The sequence below is a fragment of the Malaclemys terrapin genome, chromosome 20 (genome assembly GCF_027887155.1).
Source record: "Malaclemys terrapin pileata isolate rMalTer1 chromosome 20, rMalTer1.hap1, whole genome shotgun sequence".
NCBI lineage: Eukaryota > Metazoa > Chordata > Testudines > Emydidae > Malaclemys > Malaclemys terrapin.
Window position 1 is genome coordinate 15,357,735 of NC_071524.1, and position 21,397 is coordinate 15,379,131.

A 21,397-nucleotide genomic window follows, 5' to 3' on the forward strand; every position below is an offset into this window, starting at 1 on the left:
AGACTTGTGACACCATCCGTGAGAAATTCTCGGCCATTTTGCAAGGTAAGTCTGTCTTGTAGAGTCTGTCCAGCTGCCAACCAGGATATCCCAAACTGCAGAGAAGCGGGACTCTCAACAACCGTCCAGAAGCCCAGCTGTGAGATGAGGAGACTTCAGATCCAGGTAACTTTCCCCTTGTCCTGTGACAATAGGTCTGCTACCAGAGGTAAGGTCTTGAGCCGAGAGCCGGAAAGTCTTAGTTTCTGACATCCTGAGACTATCTCAGCCATGCCGGATGCTCTCAGGCCAAGACCATGGCCGAGACAATCTTGGTTTCTGGACATCCTGAAGGTGTTGTTTCATCTTGCAAATGGCTCTGTCCACAGATAGCACCAGTCTGAGAAGATGGCTTGAAAAATGGAGTCTTTGAGTTCCCACTCGTGGTTCAAGGAGACGTACCTGCTCCGACCATCTGCTATGGTGATTTGCAGACTGGGTAGACGGACAGCCGAGAGGACAATCCAATGTCTGATGCCCCAGCTCCACACCTGGATGGTTTCTTGTCCAAGCGGGTTGGATCTGCCGCCTCCCTGGCTTGTTGAGGTAGAACATGGAGGTGGGGTTGTCCGTCATTATCTGGGCACGCTGACCTGCAATATGACTCAAGGAGGAGTCTCCGGGCTTCAGCAGCACCATGAACTCTCAGAGGTCGATGTGCATCTGTGTCCTCGGGGCAGTCACAAGCCCTGTGTCTGCAGGTTGTCCATATGTGCTGCCCATCCTGAGAGCAATGTGTCCATCCCCCTCATCCTGGATAGGTGGGGAGGTGCAAAGGGGCATTTGCTGGGTCTTTCCACCAAGCCAGAGATGGTCGACCCAACGGGGGCATGGAGAGGGCCATATCCAGATGATATTTGCCTGGGGTGCAGACAGGCCTCGGCCAGCCCCGCACGCATCGGAGGTGTAGTCCGGCATGAAGCTAGGAGACCAAGAAGAGCAAGGGAAGTTCTCCCAACTAGAGAGTCTCACTCCTCCGCCACCACTACAAGATCAGGGATGAAAGATTCTTGAACCTGTCCCAAGGTAGGAAGCCCATGGGTTTGAGCAGTGCACCGGTGAACTCCAGGTTCAGCACCAGGCTGCGGGTGTATTAAGCAGCCTTTAAGACCCAGTGAGGTGACTCTCCCTGAACCAGCCAACCGTCCCGATGAGGGCATACTGACATGCCTTTCTTGCTTCAGTGTTTTGCTGTAATCTCCAGAGCTTTAGTAAATAACCTCGGGGTGGCTGAGAGGCAAAGGGATAGGATACATACCAGTAACGCCAATGACCTACCATGGATCTCAGGTACCTGCTATTGGATGGTATCATGCCTATATGGAAGTACACATCCTGAAGGTTGAGCTATACAAACCAGTCCCCAGAGAGGGAACAATCGAGTTGAGGGTCACCACCCTGAACGTCAGCTTGTGTATGAACATGGTCCGTCTAAGATGGTTCACCATCCGTCTCCCTGCTTTGAGATGAGGAAGTATCGTCTGTAGAAGCCCGTTCCCCGCTACGGCAGCAGGACCTGTTCTGTTGCTCCAAGAGGCTCTCTCTCGTTGTAGAAGACCCTAATGAGAGTGGTCCCTGAAGAGGGATGAGGCAGCAGGTTGGGCTCGGGCACTGTGAGGCACTGAATAGGGTAACCTCATGATGTCCAAAACCCACTGAGCTAAGGGGGTGCAGGACGATTTCTAAAGGAGGGAGCTAGCTCTGAAGCCAAAGAAGTGGTCTGGATCTCCGGCCAACCCATCAAAACAGGTGTTTCTAAGAAGGAAGGTGGGACGTCTGGGTCGATGAGGCTTTCTTATGGCAGCTTTTGGAGGATTTGAAGACCGCGAACGTGTCCCCCCGCAACCTCCTCTTTTCCAAACTAACCATACCCAGCTCCTTCACCCTTTGCTCATACGGTTTGCGTTCCACCCTTTGTCGCTCGCCTCCGGATCCTTTCCAGCGTCTCTACATCCTTCCTATACAGCGGTGACCAAAACTGGACACCGTACTCCAGCTGAGACCCATCCAGCGCCGAGTAGAGCGGTACGGTCACCTCCGTTGACTTCCTCCATGGGTAGGAGGAGCGCCATCGCTCTTCTCTTCAAGAGGCTGGGTCTTCAAACCCATGCTCTGAAGTGTCCCTAGCCGCTGTTTGCCAGAAGCTGGGAATGGGCGACAGGGGATGGATCACTTGATGATTCCCTGTTCTGTTCATTCCCTCTGGGGCACCTAGTATTGGCCAGTGTCGGACGACAGGATACTGGGCTAGATGGACCATTGGTCTGACCCAGTAGGGCCGTTCTCATGTCTATCAGGGGAAAGAATGTTTTATCCTTGCTCCTCCTCTCAGCCGGGAGAAGGCTGAGCTGGTGCCCGCTGAGTTGTTGCAGATGTGGTTGAAGGAGTCTTTGGTGTACAGCTCCTGTCCAGGTAGTCCTGTCTTCCCATGAGATGGACACAGGGGCCCCCCAAGAGGGCCACATGGGCATAGAGGGGAGCAGACCATGGAGTGATAGGGTCCCAGTATCGATCTCTGGAGTGATCTTTAGAGCTCTGGGGGGAGGTAGAGGATGATGGTGGCCCTTGGGGAATACCAGTGCGGTTATCACCCAGGGCCACCAAGGAGAAGGAATATGCCAGGTCCACAGGTGGCACTGTGACTCTGAGCATCACGGGCGGCTTGGTGCCGTCTCCAGCCATCCCAGGACGGTCTGGGTGAAGTCAAGAGAAGCAGCAGGTCAGGTTTCTGTAGGACTCGGAGGTCGCTCTATGCCGTGAATCTACCCAGTGTTGGTAGATGTTGCAGGCGGCCCAAGTTTCTCCCCCGGGAGGAGGCTGCCCTGGTGCTGCTGACACACCCTGCAGGAGTTGGAATCTGTAAACCAAGCCAAGGGTCAGGGCTGGAATGAGTCAGAGACCGGGGGAAGGGATTAGGAACAAGAAAGGAACCCTGGCAAGGCAGGGAAGCAGAAACCAGGAGTCGGGGGGGAGATGACCATCGGTAACGAGCCTGAGTTCTGGGGAGAAGCATGGCACCGAGTGGGACGCGGGTGGTCAGGCCTAGCGGTCGGAGCCAGAGTCAGGGGCCAGGGTCAAAGCCGGCGTCGGGAGCTGAGCAGGACTGGAGACATAAGAGCACGTCTCTTGGTTCCTCCGGCCAACCTGGCAGGCCAGATTCAGAGGCTGGCCCAATGGATTTGTGTTGCAGAAGGATCTGCCGTCTGGTCTCGCCATCCTTTATGGGTCTGGGAGGTCAAGGGTTTGCAGATTTTCTAATCACACAGTAATGAGCAGAACAGATGTGCTGTCCGTACGGGCACCGACCGCTCTGTCGCGATGCCGGGAGGTGGTGGAGAGGAACTGATGGTTGTACCCTGGCTGAGGAGACCCAGTGGGCCGGCCCACCGTATGAACACTACTAGGTAAGAGCCCGTGAGCTGGAGGGTGAACAACCGCATTAACGAAACGTGCACGTGGACAAACACTCAAAAGGAGAACACATTTTGCAGTGTAGACATACCCGGACACTACTAGAGAAGGACAGAGTGCCACACCGAGCTGTGTCGGTGACACTAGGTTTCCTTGTGGCAGTGGGTTCCACTGGTTAATGACACGGCAGGGAGAAAGCATTTCCGGGGATCGGGTTTGAATTTCCCACGGTTCAGTCTCATCGACTGTCCCCTTGTCCTTGTGTGAGGAGACGGGGGGGAGCAGACCCGCCCGATCTCCCTTCTGTCCCGGGGCCCACTGTGTTATAGATATTTATCACGTCCCCTCGTACTCCCCCGCTCACGCAACAATCAAGGTGTTCCAGGCCCCTGCTCATTCTCCAGCCAACCAGGACCCATTCCCCCCCCTTCTCTCCTCTCCCCTGCCCGCCCCTCTCCATCCCCCTTGACCCCTCACCCATCCCCTCCATCCCTCTGGCATCCCCTGCCATCCCCTTACCTGCCCCTCTTCATCCCCCCACCCCTCCCGCCTGCGTGCCCCCTCCATCCCTCTGACACCCCCCTCGACCCTCCTGTTCTCCCCTCTCCATCCCCCACCCCTCCCGCCTGCGTGCCCCCTCCATCTCTCCAACACGGCCCTTGACCCTCCAGCACACCCCCTCCATCCCTCCAGCACACCCTCTCCAAGACCCCCCTCACCACCCCTGCCCACCCCTCTGAGACCCCCCCTCACCTAACCCTAACCCCGCACTCCCCCCTCTGTCCCTACAGGAGCCCCGGGCCCACCCCGCACCCTGCTCTCTACCTCAGAACTGACATTACTTGTTACCAAGTCACTGACAACACGGAGAAAAAGGATCTTGAACGCTCGTGGGTCCACGTGCAACCAGCTAAAGCACAAAACTGGATACTCAGGGGCATCTGCTACAGACCCTCAAATCACACGTGGGAACAGGCCGAGGGGCTCCTTATACAACTATCTACACTGCGGGGGGGAAGTGGGGGCGCGATTTCAGTCCGAGTGGCATACGCGGGAGGTCTTACATTACCAGTCCCAAAACACCCTGGGAATGGCTACAGACCACAGAGAACAAATTTCCTACCTCAACAAATCGTTGCATCCCAACCCAGGGGAATTCGACATCAGACCTCGTCTCGACCAATAAAGAGGAACCGATCACAGAAGAAATGACTCACCCTGGGCCATTCGAGACGCGTGTCCCTAGGGGCGCTCTGCCGGGAGGCGTGTCCGCGTCCCCGCGCTGCTGATGAGAGAACTTCGGGAGCCGTGTCCGTTGGGCCCGCGCATGCGCCGTCTCTCCTTGTGCCGCGCCACGAGGCTAACCCCCACCCCAATTCCTTCTCTACCAGACGACGAAGGAGAGGGGGGAGGGCGAGTCGTGGAGCACCCACAGGGACAACACATCTGGAAGAACCGTCGTTACCGCACAGGGCGAGCCGCTGCTTCTTCGAGTCACGTCCCCATGGGTGCTCCATTGTAGGTGAGTCCCGAGCAGTATCCCCCCCCGGAGGGCTGGGACTTCCGACTCAGATGGGTCACAGATGAAAGTACCAGGGAGCCAAATACGGCAGCGGAGGCAGAGTCCTGTAACATTCTGCCAAGGTCCGGCTCGGCACAGCTCCGAGATGGAGCCATGCTTTAAGAAGGCGACGGCGGAGGAGACCCATCTCCGAGCGTGTATGGATCGAGCCCATGTCGTGAATCTGGCAGCACTTAGAAAGTCACTGGGCTGATAGCGCTGAGCCATTAGACCTTCCCGCCATAGAGAAAGACAATCCAGGGGACCTCCTGGAGGCCTTTGTCCTAGCGAGGTAGAACGCGTGGGGCTCTCCTATCATCTAGGGTGTGGAATATGGTCTCCCTATTGTCCCGGGGAGGCGGGACGGTGGATCGACTGGTTCCCATGGCACGAGGAGGCCACTCTAGGGATAAACCTTGGACGCTGCCTTAGCACGACCTTGTTGGGGAAGAATATCGTGTACGGGGGATGTGCCATTAAGGTGGCTATCTCCCCTACTCTTCTGGCTGAAGTAATTTGCTGGGATGTGCACCAACGCTGGAACCTGGACCACCTCTGCCGCTAAGTGCGTCGGGTGGAGGACTTCCTGCTGTGGAGTAGGAACTCTTGTACGTCCTTTGAGCATGAGCTCTCGAGGGGCCGGAACCGTGTCGGAGCCATGCTTTGAGTCGGAGGATCCGGGTGCGCCCCTTGTCCTGCGTGAGGAGCGGCGCCGTGGTTGGGAGGGAGATCAGCAGGTACGTTGCAAGCCGCATCAGGTAAGGGTACCAGGTCTGTCTCAGCCAGATAGGGGTGATCAGAATTACATGAGCCCCGTCCCTCTTTATCTTTAGCAGGACCTTCAGCAGAAGAGGAAAGGAAGCTGTAAAGAAGGTCCTTGCCCAGAGAACGCCGTCTGATCCCTGCCCTGGAACAGAACCACGGACACTTCAAATAAATCCACGGATGATGCTCCCCGTGGTGCGAACAAGTCCTGAAGTACTGACGGGTGCATCTCCCATTCGCGGTCTAGTGGGAAGGTGCGACTCGGTTTGTGCACTACCGTGTTCTGCGTGCCCGGAAGGTAGGCTGCGGATAAGGCGATGTTTCGAGAGATGCAGTGTTTCTGGCCCCTCCTTGGCGAGGGACGTAATACATGCCGGCTATGTTGTCTGGCAGGACTTTGGAGCCTGCTATCAGCGGGAGGAAAGGGGCGCAGGCGTTCCTGACCGCCCTCAGTTCGAGAAGACGGATACGAAGGGAGATCTCTGCCTGAAACCATTTGCCTTGTGTTGTGAGCCCATTTCAATGCATGCCCCATCCTGGGAGGGATGCACATGGTGAGAAATAACGAAGGTGACCCCTGGAGGAAAGGGGATCTCTTTGCATGCATTGACCGGGTCTTTCCACCGGTCCAGGGAGTTTTTGGCCCTGGTTGGTAGTGACAGGGGTTTGGCCAAACTGTCCCTGTGTGGTCTGTACACTGAGCTGTAGGCATCTCATGTGAAGACTGGCGTGCAGAGTCACCGCCGTGTCCGCTGCCATATGCCCCAGGAGCTGGAGGCAGGTTCGGGCTGGTACTTGAGGAAGGGAGGGAGGGTTGGACGGCTTTGGCTTGTAGCGTCTAGGTCGGCCCCTATAAATTCCAGGCTTTGCACCGGTGCAAAGCTCGACTTCTGGGAGCTCATCTGCAGCCCCAACTCCATGAACAAGCATCTCATATCTTCAGGGGCTTGACAAGCTTCCTGAGGAGACAGTCGTCTAGGTCAGGGTAGATCCCAATCCCTGGAGATTTTAAACGGGCGGCCACCATGGAAATAACTATGGGAAATACTCTGGGAGCCGAGGAGAGACCGAAGGGAAGGACCCCGGATTGGTAATGCTCGTATCACAGAGCAAACCCGAGGAAATGTCTGTGAGACGGTAGTATGGAGATGTGAAAAATAGGCATCTTGTAGGTCGAGGACCGAAAACCAGTCTCCCAGTTCCAGTGACAAAAGGATCGTCGATAGCGGGACCATCTTGAACTTCTGAGCTTTGATGAAGTTGAGAGCTCAGAAGTCCAGGATGGGCTTCCAATCTCCCTTCCTTTGGGGTATCAGGAAGTAGTAAATAGATCCCTCTTGCTTTGCAGATGTTGGGGTACTGGCTCTATGGCTCCTAACTGCAAGATTGGATCTATCTCCTGCTGTAGAAGACTTTTGTGAGAAGGGTCCCTGAAGAGGGACGGGGAAGGGTGTGGTGGAGGGGGGTAGCGAGGTGAAGTGGATGGAATATCCAGATCAGAGGATCTCTAGGACCCATCTGTCCGACGTTACGGGCTCCCAGGCACGGCGGAACGCTGGCCAAATGGGTGCAAGGTTACAGGTGGTAGCACGGAGCAGTCTCGGCCTGTCAATAGTGGTGTTTCGGGGCAGGCAGTTGGGTCAAGGCCTGGGAGCCCGAAGGCTTCCACTTCGAGAACCTCCCCTTTTTCCTTTGGGGCTAATAGTGCCGTTGCGGCGGGAATACTGCTGAATATGGTCTGTGCTGGTATCACGGGCTGAATCGTCTCCTTTGGCCCGGTGTACAGATTCCCAAGGACCCGAAAGAGGCCCGGGAGACCTTCAAGGAGTGGAGGGAAGCGTCGGTCTTCTCCACGGAGAGCCTCACCCCTTCAAACGGGGAGGTCCTCCACTGTTGTCTGCACCTCCTTTGGGAAACCCGAGAGGTGCAGGCACGACGCGCGTCTCATCCCCACCTGTGTCGAGAAGCTGATGGCAGGGCTGGTTTTGCCACCAGTTGGCATTCCTGGATGATGGCCTTGAAGGAATCCCAGGAGCTGTTTGGCACCTTGTCAAAGAAGTCCTATAATTGGTGGAGTTGTACTTCGCCAGAAGCGCCTGGTAGTTTTGTCTGCTCACTTGCAAAGTGGAGCCACCGAGGCTGGGTTTTCCCACACCACCTTAGCGCGATCTAGGATGGCCTCATTGAGCGGGAGTGGGGCTTCAGCGGTGGAAAAGGTATGGAGGATACCAACAAAGTTGGTGACGCGTATCCTTTACCTCCTCTCATGGTACACGGAGGGTGTCGGCCGCCATCTTCGCCAGCTCCTGGAATAGGCAGAAATCGTCCGCAATGGAGGGCAGTGATGGCATGACCGCCTTGTCTGGCGAAGAGGGGGAATATGGCCTTGGGTGCAATCCCCTCCTCTGCCTCCATCTCCTGCTCCACCACTTCGAAGGGCTCTAAGGCTCACAATTCTGCCTCTGGCAATGTGTGGTGCCCTGGAGAAAGGCTGGCGGTGCCCTGCCCGGGGGTCCCAGTAGGGCCACTGCACTGGCATGAGCCCTGGTGTTGCCCACGGGTGACCATATCAGGATGGCGGCAGTGCCATCTGGTGCTAATTCGCTGACCCTGTTGGTGTTGGGTCCCATATGGAGCTTGGGAGGAGCGAGCATGGCAGGATTGTGGAGAAGATACCCCTTGAGCGGCCCTGGCTCGGTACCGAGATCACAGCACCAAGGGTAAACGGGATGACCCGGGTAATTACAGGCTGTCAGACTCGCATCGATCCCAAGCAAGATAATGGCGGGGCTGATCTGGGACTTGATTAATAAAGAATCCAAGGAGGGTAATATAATTAATGCCAAGTAAAATGGGTTTATGGAAAATTAGTTTGGTTGATAAAGGTAGTGGTGCTGATGTGATATACTTAGATTTCTGTAAGGCATTTGACTTGATAGTACACGACATCTTTATAAAAACCTAGAAAGATTCAAAATGAACACGGCCCACGTTATACGGATGAAAAGCTGGTTAAGTGACAGGTCTCAAAAGGTAACTGTAACTAGGGAATAGTCATCGAGCGGATCCGTTTCTAGGGGGGGTCCCGCAGGGATGAGTTCTTGGCCCTTCACTATTGGATATTTTTAACAATGACCTGGAAGGAAACATAAAATGATCACCAATGAAGTTGCCGATGACAAAGATGGAGGGAGGGGTAAATAATATAGAGGACGGGTCACCAATACAGAGCCATCGGGAGCACTTGGTAAACTGGGCGCAAGCAAACAAAATGTGTTTGAATACAACTAAACGTAAGGTCATTTATCATGGAACGAAGACCACAGAGCAGACTTACATGATGGGGGATTCCATCCTGGGAAGCTGCGAGTTGTGTTGGATACAAACACGAGTTCCCAGTGTGACGCTGTGGCCACAAGGGCTAGTGTGACCCTGGGATGCATCAACAAGGGAATGTTGAGCCGGAGCAGAGAGTTTATTTTCCCTCTGTGGTTGGCCCTGGTGCAACTACTGCTGGGATCCTGTGTCCAGTTCTGGTGCCCACAATTCAAAGGATGTTGATAAATCAGAGAGAGGTCAGAGAAGAATCACGAGAATGATCAAAGGATTAGAAAGTGATAGATTAAAAGAGCTCAATCTATTTAATTTAACAAAGAGAAGGTTAAGGGGTGACGGGATCCCAGGCTACCAGTACTTACCTGGGAACACGTTGAGAATAGGCACCTCAGGCCAGCGGAGGAAGGTCTAACAGGACCCAGCGGCTGGACAGGGACGCTGGACACATTCAGGCGGGAGATAAAGCATACATTTTTACTAGCGAAGGGAATGAACGTTTGGAACAACTCACCCAGAGTCGTGGCGGATTCTCCATCCCGGACAATTTTTAAACCAAGATGAGATATTTCTTTTTTTCCTAAAAGAAGAACTCTAGCGCCACCAGGAATGAACACAGGGCAGTCCGGTGGCCGGCGTTCAACAGGAGAGCAAATTAAATGATCCGAGTGGCCCCTAGCGTCTTTAGAATCTATGAATCCCTTCGCGGCCCAGGGACCTCCCAATGGCCATTGGCAAAGGGCACAAGGGGGACAGATGGGTTTACAGGGATCCACCAAGTATGATGTCTACATAACAGCGCGCCAAAGGGGGGCATGTGAGGTCTCTACCACCATCGTCCTAACCAGCCCGTGATGTATGTCCAGATGCTATTTAAGGAGTTACGTATCTCTACGTTCGAAGGTATGTAAGTTAGGCCAGGTCACCCGGTGATACACAGGTTCTGGGCAGGCAGGCGGGATAGGAGACGCTTCTCTGGCCCTGACTGACCATTGTGTATTGAGCGTCTTACAACGTGAGTCTCTCTGCACATGGAGCCACCGGCTAATCGAGACCACGAAGTCACCAAGAGAGCACAAGAACTACAGGCGCACACAGCCTCGCTGGGGCCGGGGGTGTCCTATTTGTGACTAAGATCAAAGAAGAAGCCTGGAGAATACACAGAAACACTCAGGAGCCAAGTTGCCAGCGAGTTTCTCTTAGGAACGGAGGATGCCGGCCAGCCGGGCTGTTAAAGGTTGGGAGAAGGACCGGGGGGAGGGGGAGGGGGAGCCGATCTCTGGAGAGAGGGGAGAGTCCGGTAAGTTCGGTCTGGGCTCTAGTTCTGGTGTGGACATAACCCATTGTGTCCCATCATTCTACCTCCCGGCTGTTACTTGGAGCTCTGCGAGATCCCCTGACACCGGATTTCCCTCCGAAGGTGGCTAAGGCCTGGGCCGATGTGGATCTGGGAAGCTGGGCTGGGCTGATCCTCTGGGAGCAGCGGGGCTGTGAATGCAGCGAGTGGCGGGTGGAGCAGGGGCTGGGTGCTCCAGGGGGATGCTCCTTGGGGGGCAGAGGGGGGCTGCTGGTAACCTGCAGAGGGCCAGCAGGGAGGGGAGCACTTGTGTTCCCCGGGCCAGGGGAGTTGGGGAGCAGAACCCTGGCAGGCCCAGAGAGGGGTTCCTCATGCTATGGGCAGGTGGTGGCAAGATGCCCACGGCCCTGGGTACCCCGGGAGCATCAGACCCTTCCTCCATGTTATCCTCCCCACTCAACCCACCCTAGAGTGCCCCTTCCTCCCCCCTGCACTCGCCTGTCCTTCCCCCTGGGACCCCCATGGCCTCCTGCACCCCATATTCCCCGCCTCATCCCCCTGGTGCCCCCATTCCCTTCCCCCCCATATTCCCCTTGTCTGGGACCCCCAATATTCCCCTCTCCATCCCCTGGAACCCCCATTGCCTCCCCCCGGGACCCCCATTCCCTTCCCCCTCTGTATTCCCCCGACTCATCTCCTCTCCATCCCTCTGGGACACCCCCCCCCACTCCCAGCACTCTGCCACTCCCCACCCCCTCCCCTCAACAGTTCTCCCCCCAAGTCAGACCCCCCCGCCACACACACACACACACCCTGGCCTGGAGCCAACCAGGGTCCTGCATCGGGGGAGGGGATGGGGGGAATTGAGGGGGTTGCTCCTCCCCCCAAAGTGTCCCACCAGCCAGCACTTGCCCTGCCCGTGCCTTGGTTCCTCACCCCCAGCCTGCTCCAGCCACACAGCCCTGCCACTGCCGTGGGCCCCCGCGCCCCCCAGCTGGGATCCCCACCCCTCCCCCAGCCAGGCTCCACTCTGCACCTCCCCATCCTCACCCCCCCAAACCACCACCACCACCCCGGCCAGCCACCCCCCTCTTTCCCTCCCCCTTTTCTGGACAGACTCCCTGATATGCACCATCCCAGCCCCACCCCTCCTCCAGCCAGCCATTCCCCCGCTCCAACCCACCCCCTTCTCTCCCCTGGCCAGCCACCCCCCCCCCCCCCCCGCTCCAACCCACCCCCTCTCCCCCAGCCAGCCACTCCCCACTCCAACCCACCCCCACCCTTCCCCCAGCCAGCCGCCCCCCTCTTCCCCACCCTTTTCTGGACAGTCTCCCCGATATGCACCATCCCAGCCCCACCTGTCACCCCCCCCAACCACCCCCCCAGACCTCACCACCACCCATTCCTCTCCCAACCAGCCTCCCCGTCTCACTACCCATCCCCACCCTGCCCCTGCCCAGTCGCCCCCAGCCACCCTCCCCCAGCCAGTGCCCCCCCATCCTCCCCTTGCTACAGGATCCAGTACAAAGAGGATCTAATGCTCCACCCCCAGCAACAGGGTTTGTGGGGAAGGGCAGGGGATGGTTCCTCTCCCCAGCACCCAGCAGTGTGACCCCCTCACTGGGGGGAGGAAGGGGCACTCTAGGGTGGGTTGAGTGGGGAGGATAACATGGAGGAAGGGTCTGATGCTCCCGGGGTACCCAGGGCCGTGGGCATCTCGCCACCACCTGCCCATAGCATGAGGAACCCCTGTCTGGGCCTGCCAGGGTTCTGCTCCCCAACTCCCCTGGCCCGGGGAACACAAGTGCTCCCCTCCCTGCTGGCCCTCTGCAGGTTACCCCCTCATCTAGCACCCGGCTTCTCTGGCCCCCATCCCCCTGCTAGAATCCCCCCCCCCAGCACCCAGCTTCTCTGGCCCCCACCCCCCGCTGAGATCCCCCCCTCCAGCACCCGGATCCTCTTCCCCCCACCCCCCGCTGAGATCCCCCCCCAGGCACCCGGCTCCTCTGCCCCCCACACCCCCGTTGAGATCCCCCCCCGGCACCCGGCTCCTCTGCCCCCCACCCCCCGCTGGGATCCCCCCCCGGCACCCGGCTCCTCTGCCCACCACCCCCCGCTGAGATCCCCCCCCCCGGCACCCAGCTCCTCTGCCCCCCACCCCCCGCTGGGATCCCCCCCCGGCACCCAGCTCCTCTGCCCCCCACCCCCCGCTGGGATCCTCCCCCCCGGCACCCGGCTCCTCTGCCCCCACCTCTGGAATTCTCCACGACCCCCAGGGGCTAACCGGGTCCCCCCAGCTCTCCCCTGATCACTAGTAACCCAGGTCTCTATCAGCTGCTTGCCCTCACCCCTGCTGGCTCCAGTACCCATCACGGATATCGGGGTCACCCCACCATGGCCTGGCCAATGTCCCCCCTTTCACCTCCTGGAGCCAGGGCCCCAGAGCTGAAGGCTGTAAGGGAGTTGGGGTGGGGGGTGTCCCAAGAATTTCCTCCCCATCCCCGGCTACAGATGCTCAATCCCACCCAGAGAATCCCCTGCTACCCCCCCCCCAAAGGAATCCCACAATTCCTTAGGGCTGACCCTTGCACCGCTACGGTGAGCTTCAGCTGGGGGTGACTGGGAATGGGGCTGGCCTGGTGCCTGAATCCCAAACCCGGCGGCTGGGCACCCTCAGACCTAGGGGAAGTTTGGAGCCAGGCCCCATCCCTCTACGTCGGCGCCACAGGGATGCAGTGGGGGCCACCCTGGGAGAAGTGGGCGGTACGGGGTCGACACGTGGCTGGATGCCTGTCCTGGGGGATGCCGGGGATTCTGGGTGCCCGTCCTGGGGGATGCAGGGGGTGTGGAGTTGACATGCTGGTAAACGTGGGCAGTACGGGAGTGCCAGGCTGGTGGGTGCCCGTCCTGGGGGACACGGGCAGTAAGGGGGCAAAGTGCCGGCGTAGGGCCATTCTGGGGGGCAAGGCAGTGGCATGGCCCGAGCACACTGCGCCCTGCCCGTTCGGCCTGCCCACATGCGGCTATGGCTGCCAAGCGTGAGCGAGAGCCACCCAGGAGTGGGCGGGTCGGGCTGGGCTGCCCCCGGGACAGTCCCAGAATCCAGAAGGCTTCAAGCCACCGTTGCTCCATATCTTTGGGGCGGGGGGACACACAGGAGCTGGGAGCTGGCTGCAGAGGAGGAATTGGGGTGGGCTGCAGGGCCAGTTTAAGGCGTGCACAAACAACAGGCCCGGTGGGTCCCAGCTCGGGCAGTCACACGATCCCAGCAAGATCTCCGGCTCCATGTTTCAAATAAGAAATTCTCTAGCCCTTGTGATTGGGAAGAGCGGGGTCTCGGGTCACCAATGCAGTGACGCTGCCTGGGTCTGCCGAGAGCCCGAACCCATTGCTCCGAGAGGGGTGAGCTGTCCCGTGTGTGACCGACGCAGTGACGCTGCCTGGGTCTGCCGAGAGCCCGAACCCATTGCTCCGAGAGGGGTGAGCTGTCCCGAGCGTGACTGACGCAGTGACGCTGCCTGGGTCTGCCGAGAGCCCGAACCCATTGCTCCGAGAGGGGTGAGCTGTCCCGAGTGTGACCGACGCAGTGACGCTGCCTGGGTCTGCCGAGAGCCTGAACCCATTGCTCCGAGAGGGGTGAGCTGTCCCGTGTGTGACCGACGCAGTGACGCTGCCTGGGTCTGCCGAGAGCCCGAACCCATTGCTCCGAGAGGGGTGAGCTGTCCCGAGCGTGACCGACGCAGTGACGCTGCCTGGGTCTGCCGAGAGCCCGAACCCATTGCTCCGAGAGGGGTGAGCTGTCCCGAGCGTGACCGACGCAGTGACGCTGCCTGGGTCTGCCGAGAGCCTGAACCCATTGCTCCGAGAGGGGTGAGCTGTCCCGAGCGTGACCGACGCAGTGACGCTGCCTGGGTCTGCCGAGAGCCTGAACCCATTGCTCCGAGAGGGGTGAGCTGTCCCGAGCGTGACCGACGCAGTGACGCTGCCTGGGTCTGCCGAGAGCCCGAACCCATTGCTCCGAGAGGGGTGAGCTGTCCCGAGCGTGACCGACGCAGTGACGCTGCCTGGGTCTGCCGAGAGCCTGAACCCATTGCTCCGAGAGGGGTGAGCTGTCCCGTGTGTGACCGACGCAGTGACGCTGCCTGGGTCTGCCGAGAGCCTGAACCCATTGCTCTGAGAGGGGTGAGCTGTCCCGTGTGTGACCGACGCAGTGACGCTGTCTGGGTCTGCCGAGAGCCTGAACCCATTGCTCTGAGAGGGGTGAGCTGTCCCGAGCGTGACCGACGCAGTGACGCTGCCTGGGTCTGCCGAGAGCCTGAACCCATTGCTCCGAGAGGGGTGAGCTGTCCCGAGCGTGACCGACGCAGTGACGCTGCCTGGGTCTGCCGAGAGCCCGAACCCATTGCTCCGAGAGGGGTGAGCTGTCCCGAGCGTGACCGACGCAGTGACGCTGCCTGGGTCTGCCGAGAGCCCGAACCCATTGCTCCGAGAGGGGTGAGCTGTCCCGAGCGTGACCGACGCAGTGACGCTGCCTGGGTCTGCCGAGAGCCTGAACCCATTGCTCCGAGAGGGGTGAGCTGTCCCGAGCGTGACCGACGCAGTGACGCTGCCTGGGTCTGCCGAGAGCCCGAACCCATTGCTCCGAGAGGGGTGAGCTGTCCCGTGTGTGACCGACGCAGTGACGCTGCCTGGGTCTGCCGAGAGCCTGAACCCATTGCTCCGAGAGGGGTGAGCTGTCCCGAGCGTGACCGACGCAGTGACGCTGCCTGGGTCTGCCGAGAGCCTGAACCCATTGCTCTGAGAGGGGTGAGCTGTCCCGAGCGTGACCGACGCAGTGACGCTGCCTGGGTCTGCCGAGAGCCTGAACCCATTGCTCTGAGAGGGGTGAGCTGCCTAAAGCAATCTGAGAGGGCTTTTTATTGCCAGCCCCCCTACTCCACCGTGCTAGCCTCACCCCAGCAGGGAGCTCTGCCTGGGGCAGGAGGGGCACAGTGCATCAGGTCCAGTGCCTCCCCCACCCCGCCAAGCAGAGACGCCCTGGTTGCAGAGGTAAGTACCAGGACCCCCCCACTGCCACCCTGCTTCTCTGGAGAAGGGGGGTCCTTGCTGTCCCTTAGGGAGTCAGACTCACGATGTGGGGGGCGGAGCTATAGGGGTTCATGATGTGATCTGCCATGGGGCCAGTGTTGGCATCTGGCCCTACTGGGTTGGGGGTGGGTGGGATGGGCAGACCACGAGGTGCAGGACTGGAGAGGGGGAGGGTGTCCCATCAGTCAGGGTGCAAGTTCTGTGTGAGCCTGGCAGTGCCCCCCCTCCCCCAAAAAACAAAGCTCTCCAAAGATGGGGCTGCCCACACCCCCGAACCCTGCAGCGCCCCCTGGTGGGCGGCTGGCGTATCGCTCACCTGTGGACGGCTCGCCAGCCTCGGCTCTCCACGTCTCGATGATGAGGGAGAAGGTGCCCTGGAGCGGAGAGAGAGCAGAGAGCGTGAGGGGGTGGGGTGGAGAGGGGCGGCCCGGGACAGAGATGGGATGGTGCCAGGGATGGGGAGGGGGAGGAGCATGGGGCTAAGGAGGAGGAGCCTGGAGGGGGGGTGCACAATAGGGGAAGGACTGGGGTGGGGGAAACAGAAGGCTGCCCTGGGGGTGCCTAACTGGGGACACTGGGAGGAGGGGGACACTGGGCACGTCTTACCTGGGGGAGGGGAACGATGAATAAAATGATAAACTCAGAAGGGCCCATTATGATCATCTAGTCTGACCCCCTGGACCGCACAGGCCACAGACCTGCCCAGGAATCATTCCCGGAGCAGAGCTGTTAGCGGATCATCCTGTCTGCATTTTAAAACGCTCAGTGCCGGAGAATCCACCGCGCCCCTCGGCCAGTTGCTCCTGTGGTTAATTACCCTCCCTGTTAAACACGGACACCTCCTTTCCCCTCTGAATTCGTCCAGCGGCAGCTCCCAGGTGCTGGCTTGGGTTAGCCCTTTCTCTGCTAGACTGAAGAGCCCTGGATTAAATATTTGTTCCCTGGGCAGATGCTGACAGCCTGGGATCCAGTCACCGTCTTTAGCCAAGCGAAATAGATCGAGCTCCTGGAGTCTCTCGCTACCAGGCAGGTTTTCTAACCCTCTGATCATTCTCGTGGCTCTTCTCTGACCCCGCTCCGATTCATCAACATCCTCCTTGAACAGTGGGCACCAGAACCGGACACAGGATCCCAACCGCAGTCGCCCCAGGGCCAAACACAGAAATAACCTCTCTGCTCCTACGCGAGAGTCTCATTTATACATCCCAGGATCACACTAGGTTTTTTGGCCCCGGCATCGCACTGGGAGCTCGTGTTCCGCTGATTCTCCACCATGACCCCCCGGGTCTTTTTCAGGGTCCGGCTTCCCAGGAGAGAGCCCCCCAGCCTGTCCATACGGCCGACAGGCTTAGTGCCTAGGTGTCTCCGCTGACATTTAGCCGTGTTTAAAAAAAAAAAGTCCGCTGTTTGCTTGTGCCCAGTTTACCAAGCAACCCAGAATGGCTCTGAGTCACTGTATAATTGCAGGGGGTGGGCTGTATTATGCGGGGAGGGCCCTGAGGGGGAGATATTCTGGGGGTGGTGCTGGCGGAGAGGGATCCAAGGGATGTACAATGGGAGTGGAATATAGTAATTGGAGCGGGGGGGTTATTGGGGTGTATTACTGGAGAAGGAGGTGGATTATTGGGGCAGGAGCTGGAGGAAGGGGGGTGTATGAAAAAGAGTATCGTGGGGCCTGTTATGGGGGCTGTGCTGACCCAAGCGACCGGCTAGGCGGAGAGCTCCCACACGAGGCTCTGGCCCATCATCTCTTGAGCCCTGATCCCTCTGGGAGCCCTTGACGCAGGGGGCGGGGTGAACTCAGGGCAAACAGGGGGTCACCAACCCAGCTCCCCAGAGGAGCGGCGACCAGAGGAGTTTGGCAAGGGAGTGGGAGAGGCAGACACACCTAATGAACAGGCTCTAAGCTTGGGCCAATAACACCCCCCTCTTCCCCCCAAAAATCCCTGCTAGAGTAAAAATACTGCAGGCAGGCGTCCCGAGCAGAGTGGGGGCTCCCCAGTTCATAGCCCTGAACACGGCCTGTGCCGTTACCTGCCGCGTGGGCCGGGGGTGTTACGTGGGCATTCGGGGCCAGCAGAGACCGAGTGCGGGCTCTGGAGACCACAGTGGGTGAACCAGAGGAGCTGAGGGAGAAAGAGGGGTACGGAGAGGAGACTTTTGGGGACACAGCAGAGCGGGTTCCACCCTGTCTGACAGCCCCGTGCTGCTGAGGAGGGGGAAGTCTCGGGGAAGGGGAACATCAGGCTGGGGCAGAAGGAAACAATCTCATCATTGGGACCCTCCTTCCAGATAGTATCATGGTTCTCCTCTCAGGCTGAGACACCCCCTCCGTGGGAGGGGACCCCAGTTGTTAGGAAGAGACAGGTCATAGCGATGGGGGAGGCGATCGGTAGAAATATGGATACAGTAACATACGAACGGCCGGACTGGGTCAGACTAAAGATCCATCTAGCCCAGTATCCTGTCTCCCGACAGTGGCCAATGCCAGGTGCCCCAGAGGGAATGAACAGAACAGGTGATCATTAAGTGATCCATCCCCTGTTGCCCAGCGTCTGGCAAACAGAGGTTAGGGACACCATCCCTGCCCATCCTGGCCATTGTTGGACTTATCCTCCAGGAACTTATCTAGTTCTTTTTGAACCCTGCTATAGTCTTCACAACATCCCCTGGCAAGGAGTTCCACAGGTTGTGCGTTGTGTGGGAAAAAAGACTTCCTTTTGTTTTAATAGCTGGGTTTGTGATGACCAGGAGAACCGGCCGGCGAATTGCCTGCCAGGTGCGAAGGTTACAGATCTCTCAAGCTATCTACACAGTCTTGCGTGCAGTGCTGGGGAGGAGCCGGTGGTCATGATACATGTAGCTACCAATGACATAGGGAAGGATAGGAGAGAGGTCCTGGAGGCCAAATTTAGGCTGTTAGGTAAGAGATTAAAGTCCAGGACCTCCATGGTAGCATTCACTGAAATGCTTCCAGTTCCACACACGGGGCCAGACAGACAGGCAGGACTGCAGGGCCTCAATGCGTCGATGAGACGATGGCGTAGGGAGGAAGGACTTAGGTTTATTAGGGACTGGCAACTTAAATTTGTGCCAGGGCTTGCCAGGGCTCCTCTGGGCTTGGTAGTTCATAGCCTGGCACCTTTAGGCTTAGGGTGACCAGATGTCCCGATTTTACAGGGACAGTCCCGATTTTGGGGTCTTTTTCTCACATAGGCACCTATTACCCCCCGTCCTCCTGTCCCAATTTTTCACACTTGCTATCTGGTTAAATGATCTAGGCTTGGCAGTTCATAGCCCCGGCACCTCTGGGCTTGGCGCATCAGTTATGAATGTAAAAAAATTCCTTGAATCCTGGCACCTCGTTCATTACAAATTAAGCACTGGGAAGGGGGGGGAACCTTTTGGGAAAGGAGACGCCTAGAGAGGAAGGATGGGCTCCACCCAAACCAAACCAGAACCCGGGTTGCTGGCATGCACAATTTAAAAGGTCAGAGGGAAGTTTTTAAAACTCAGGCCTGGGGGAAAGCCGACAGGAACAGAGGATCACCGGGTTTGGGCAGAAACATCACGCGGGGAAGGATTTATTAAAAGGGGAACTCTGTAGTAAAGGGGATAGGAAAGAAGTTGGTAACATACAAGTAGGAGCTAGCGAGATGCAGTCAGGTGTCAAAAAGTCCGGTTTAAATAGCCCATGAAGGCAAGCATCGGATACTGACAAAATGGACAAGTTCTTATCTACAAATGCTAGCAGTCTCAATGCTATGTGGGGTGAACCAGAGTGCCTGGTATTAAGTGAGGATATGAATATAATAGACATCATGGAAACTGGGTGGAATGAGGATAGTCACTGGGACACAATAATACCAGGGTACAAAATATATCAGAAGGACCGAGCAGGTGGTGCTGGTGGGGGAATGGCCGTATAAAGCACAAAGTAAAAATCTTAAATGAATCAAACTGTACCATAGAATCTCTATGGATAGAAATTCCAGGCTTGACTAGTAAGTGTCTAGCAGTAGGAATATCGTACCGATCACCTGGCCAGGATGGGGACAGTGATTAGAGAGGCTACAAAGGCCGAAAACTCAATAATAACGGGGGACTTCAACTATCCCCATAGTGACTGGGTACATGTCAGCTCAGAGCGGGATGCTGAGATAAGATTTCTAGACACCATTAATGACGACTTCTTGGAGTAGCTAGTCCTGGAACTCACAAGGGAAGAGGCCATTCTTGATTTAGTCCTAAGTGGTGCACAGGATCTGGTCCAAAGGGTGAATACGGATGAACCGCTCGGTAATAGTGACCATAACATAATTAAATTTAGCAGCCAAATACCAACGAAATCCACCACAGTAGCATTTAACGTCCAAAAAAAGGAGAACGACACAAAATTGAGAAAACGAGTTAAAGAGAAATTAAGAGGAACAGTCACAAGAGTGAAATGCCTGCAAGCTGCAAGGAGACTATTTAAAAACACCCCAATAGAGGCTCAAACTAAATGTATACCCCCCAAATAAAAAATGCAGCAAGAGGACCAAAAAAATGCCACCCTAGCTAAACAGTGGAGTAAAAGAGGCGGTTGGAGGCAAAAAGGCATCCTTTAAAAATTAGAAGTCAAATCCTAGTGAGGAAAATAGAAAGGGACAAACTCTGGCAAGTCAAGTGGAAAAACTATGAGGCAGGCAGGCCAAAAGAGAACTTGAAGCGCAACTAGCTAAGGACACAAAAACTAACAGCGAACATTTTTAAGTAGCTCAGAAACAGGAAGCTGCTAAACGGTCATTGGGGCCACTGGACGGTTGAGGTGCTCAAGGAGCACTTAAAGACGACGAGGCCCTTGCGGAGAAACTAAATGAATGCTGCGCATTGGTCACCACTGCCGAGAATGCGAGGCAGATTCCCACACCTGAGCCATTATTTTTAGGTGACAAATCTGAGGAACGGTCCCAGATTGAGGTGTCGATAGAGGAGGTTTTGGAACAAATCGATAAATTAAATGGTAATAAGTCACCAGGACCAGGTGGTATTCACCTAAGAGTTGTGAAGGAACTCAAATGTGAAACAGGAGAACTGCTAACCGTAGTACAAAACCTATCACTTAAATCAGTCTCTGTACCAGACTACTGGAGGGAAGCGAACGTAACACTGATTTAAAAAACAAAAAAGACTCCCGAGGCGATCCTGGCAATTACAGGCCTGTAAGCCTGACTTCAGTACCAGGCAGACTGGTTGAAACTAGAGTAAAGAACAGCATTATCAGACACAGATGAACCCGCCACATTGGGGAAGAGTCAACACAGCTTTTGTAACGGGAAATCACGCCTCACCAATCTATTAGAATTCTTTGAGGGGGGTCAGTAATTATGTGAACAAAGGTGATCCAGTGGATATAGTGTACTTGGACTTTCACAAAGCCTTTGACAAGGTCCCTCCCCAAGGGCGGTTAAGCATGGGATAAGAGGGAAGGTCCTCTCCTGGATCAGTAACTGGTTAAAAGATAGGAAACAAAGTGTGGGAATAAATGGTCAGTTTCCACAGTAGAGAGAGGTAAATAGCGGGGTCCCCAAAGGATCTGTCTGGGCCCAGTGCTGTTCAACATATTCATAAATGATCTGGAAAAAGGAATGAACAGTGAGGTGGCAAAATTTACAGCTGATACAAAACTACTCAAGATAGTTAAGTCGAGAGCAGACTGCGAAGAGTTACAAAGGGATCTCACAAAACTGGGTGACTGGACAACAAAATGGCAGATGAAATTCAATGTTGATAAATGCAAAGTAATGCACCTTGGAAAACATAATCCCAACTATATATACAGAAGGATGGGGTCTAAATTAGCTGTCACCACTCCAGAAAGAGATCTTGGAGTCATTGTGGAGAGTTCTCTGAAAACATCC

General features: G+C 56.7%; 1 protein-coding gene across 1 annotated transcript in view; it reads right to left on the reverse strand.

Moving 5' to 3' along the window:
- DLL3 (delta like canonical Notch ligand 3) overlaps positions 1 to 21,397 on the reverse strand; it is a 272,756-nt gene that overhangs the window by 247,056 nt on the left and 4,303 nt on the right. Inside the window, exon 3 of the mRNA XM_054009867.1 lies at positions 15,811 to 15,868. Within this exon, the coding sequence (XP_053865842.1) occupies positions 15,811 to 15,868 (58 nt within the window). The remainder of the gene's footprint in view (positions 1 to 15,810; positions 15,869 to 21,397) is intronic.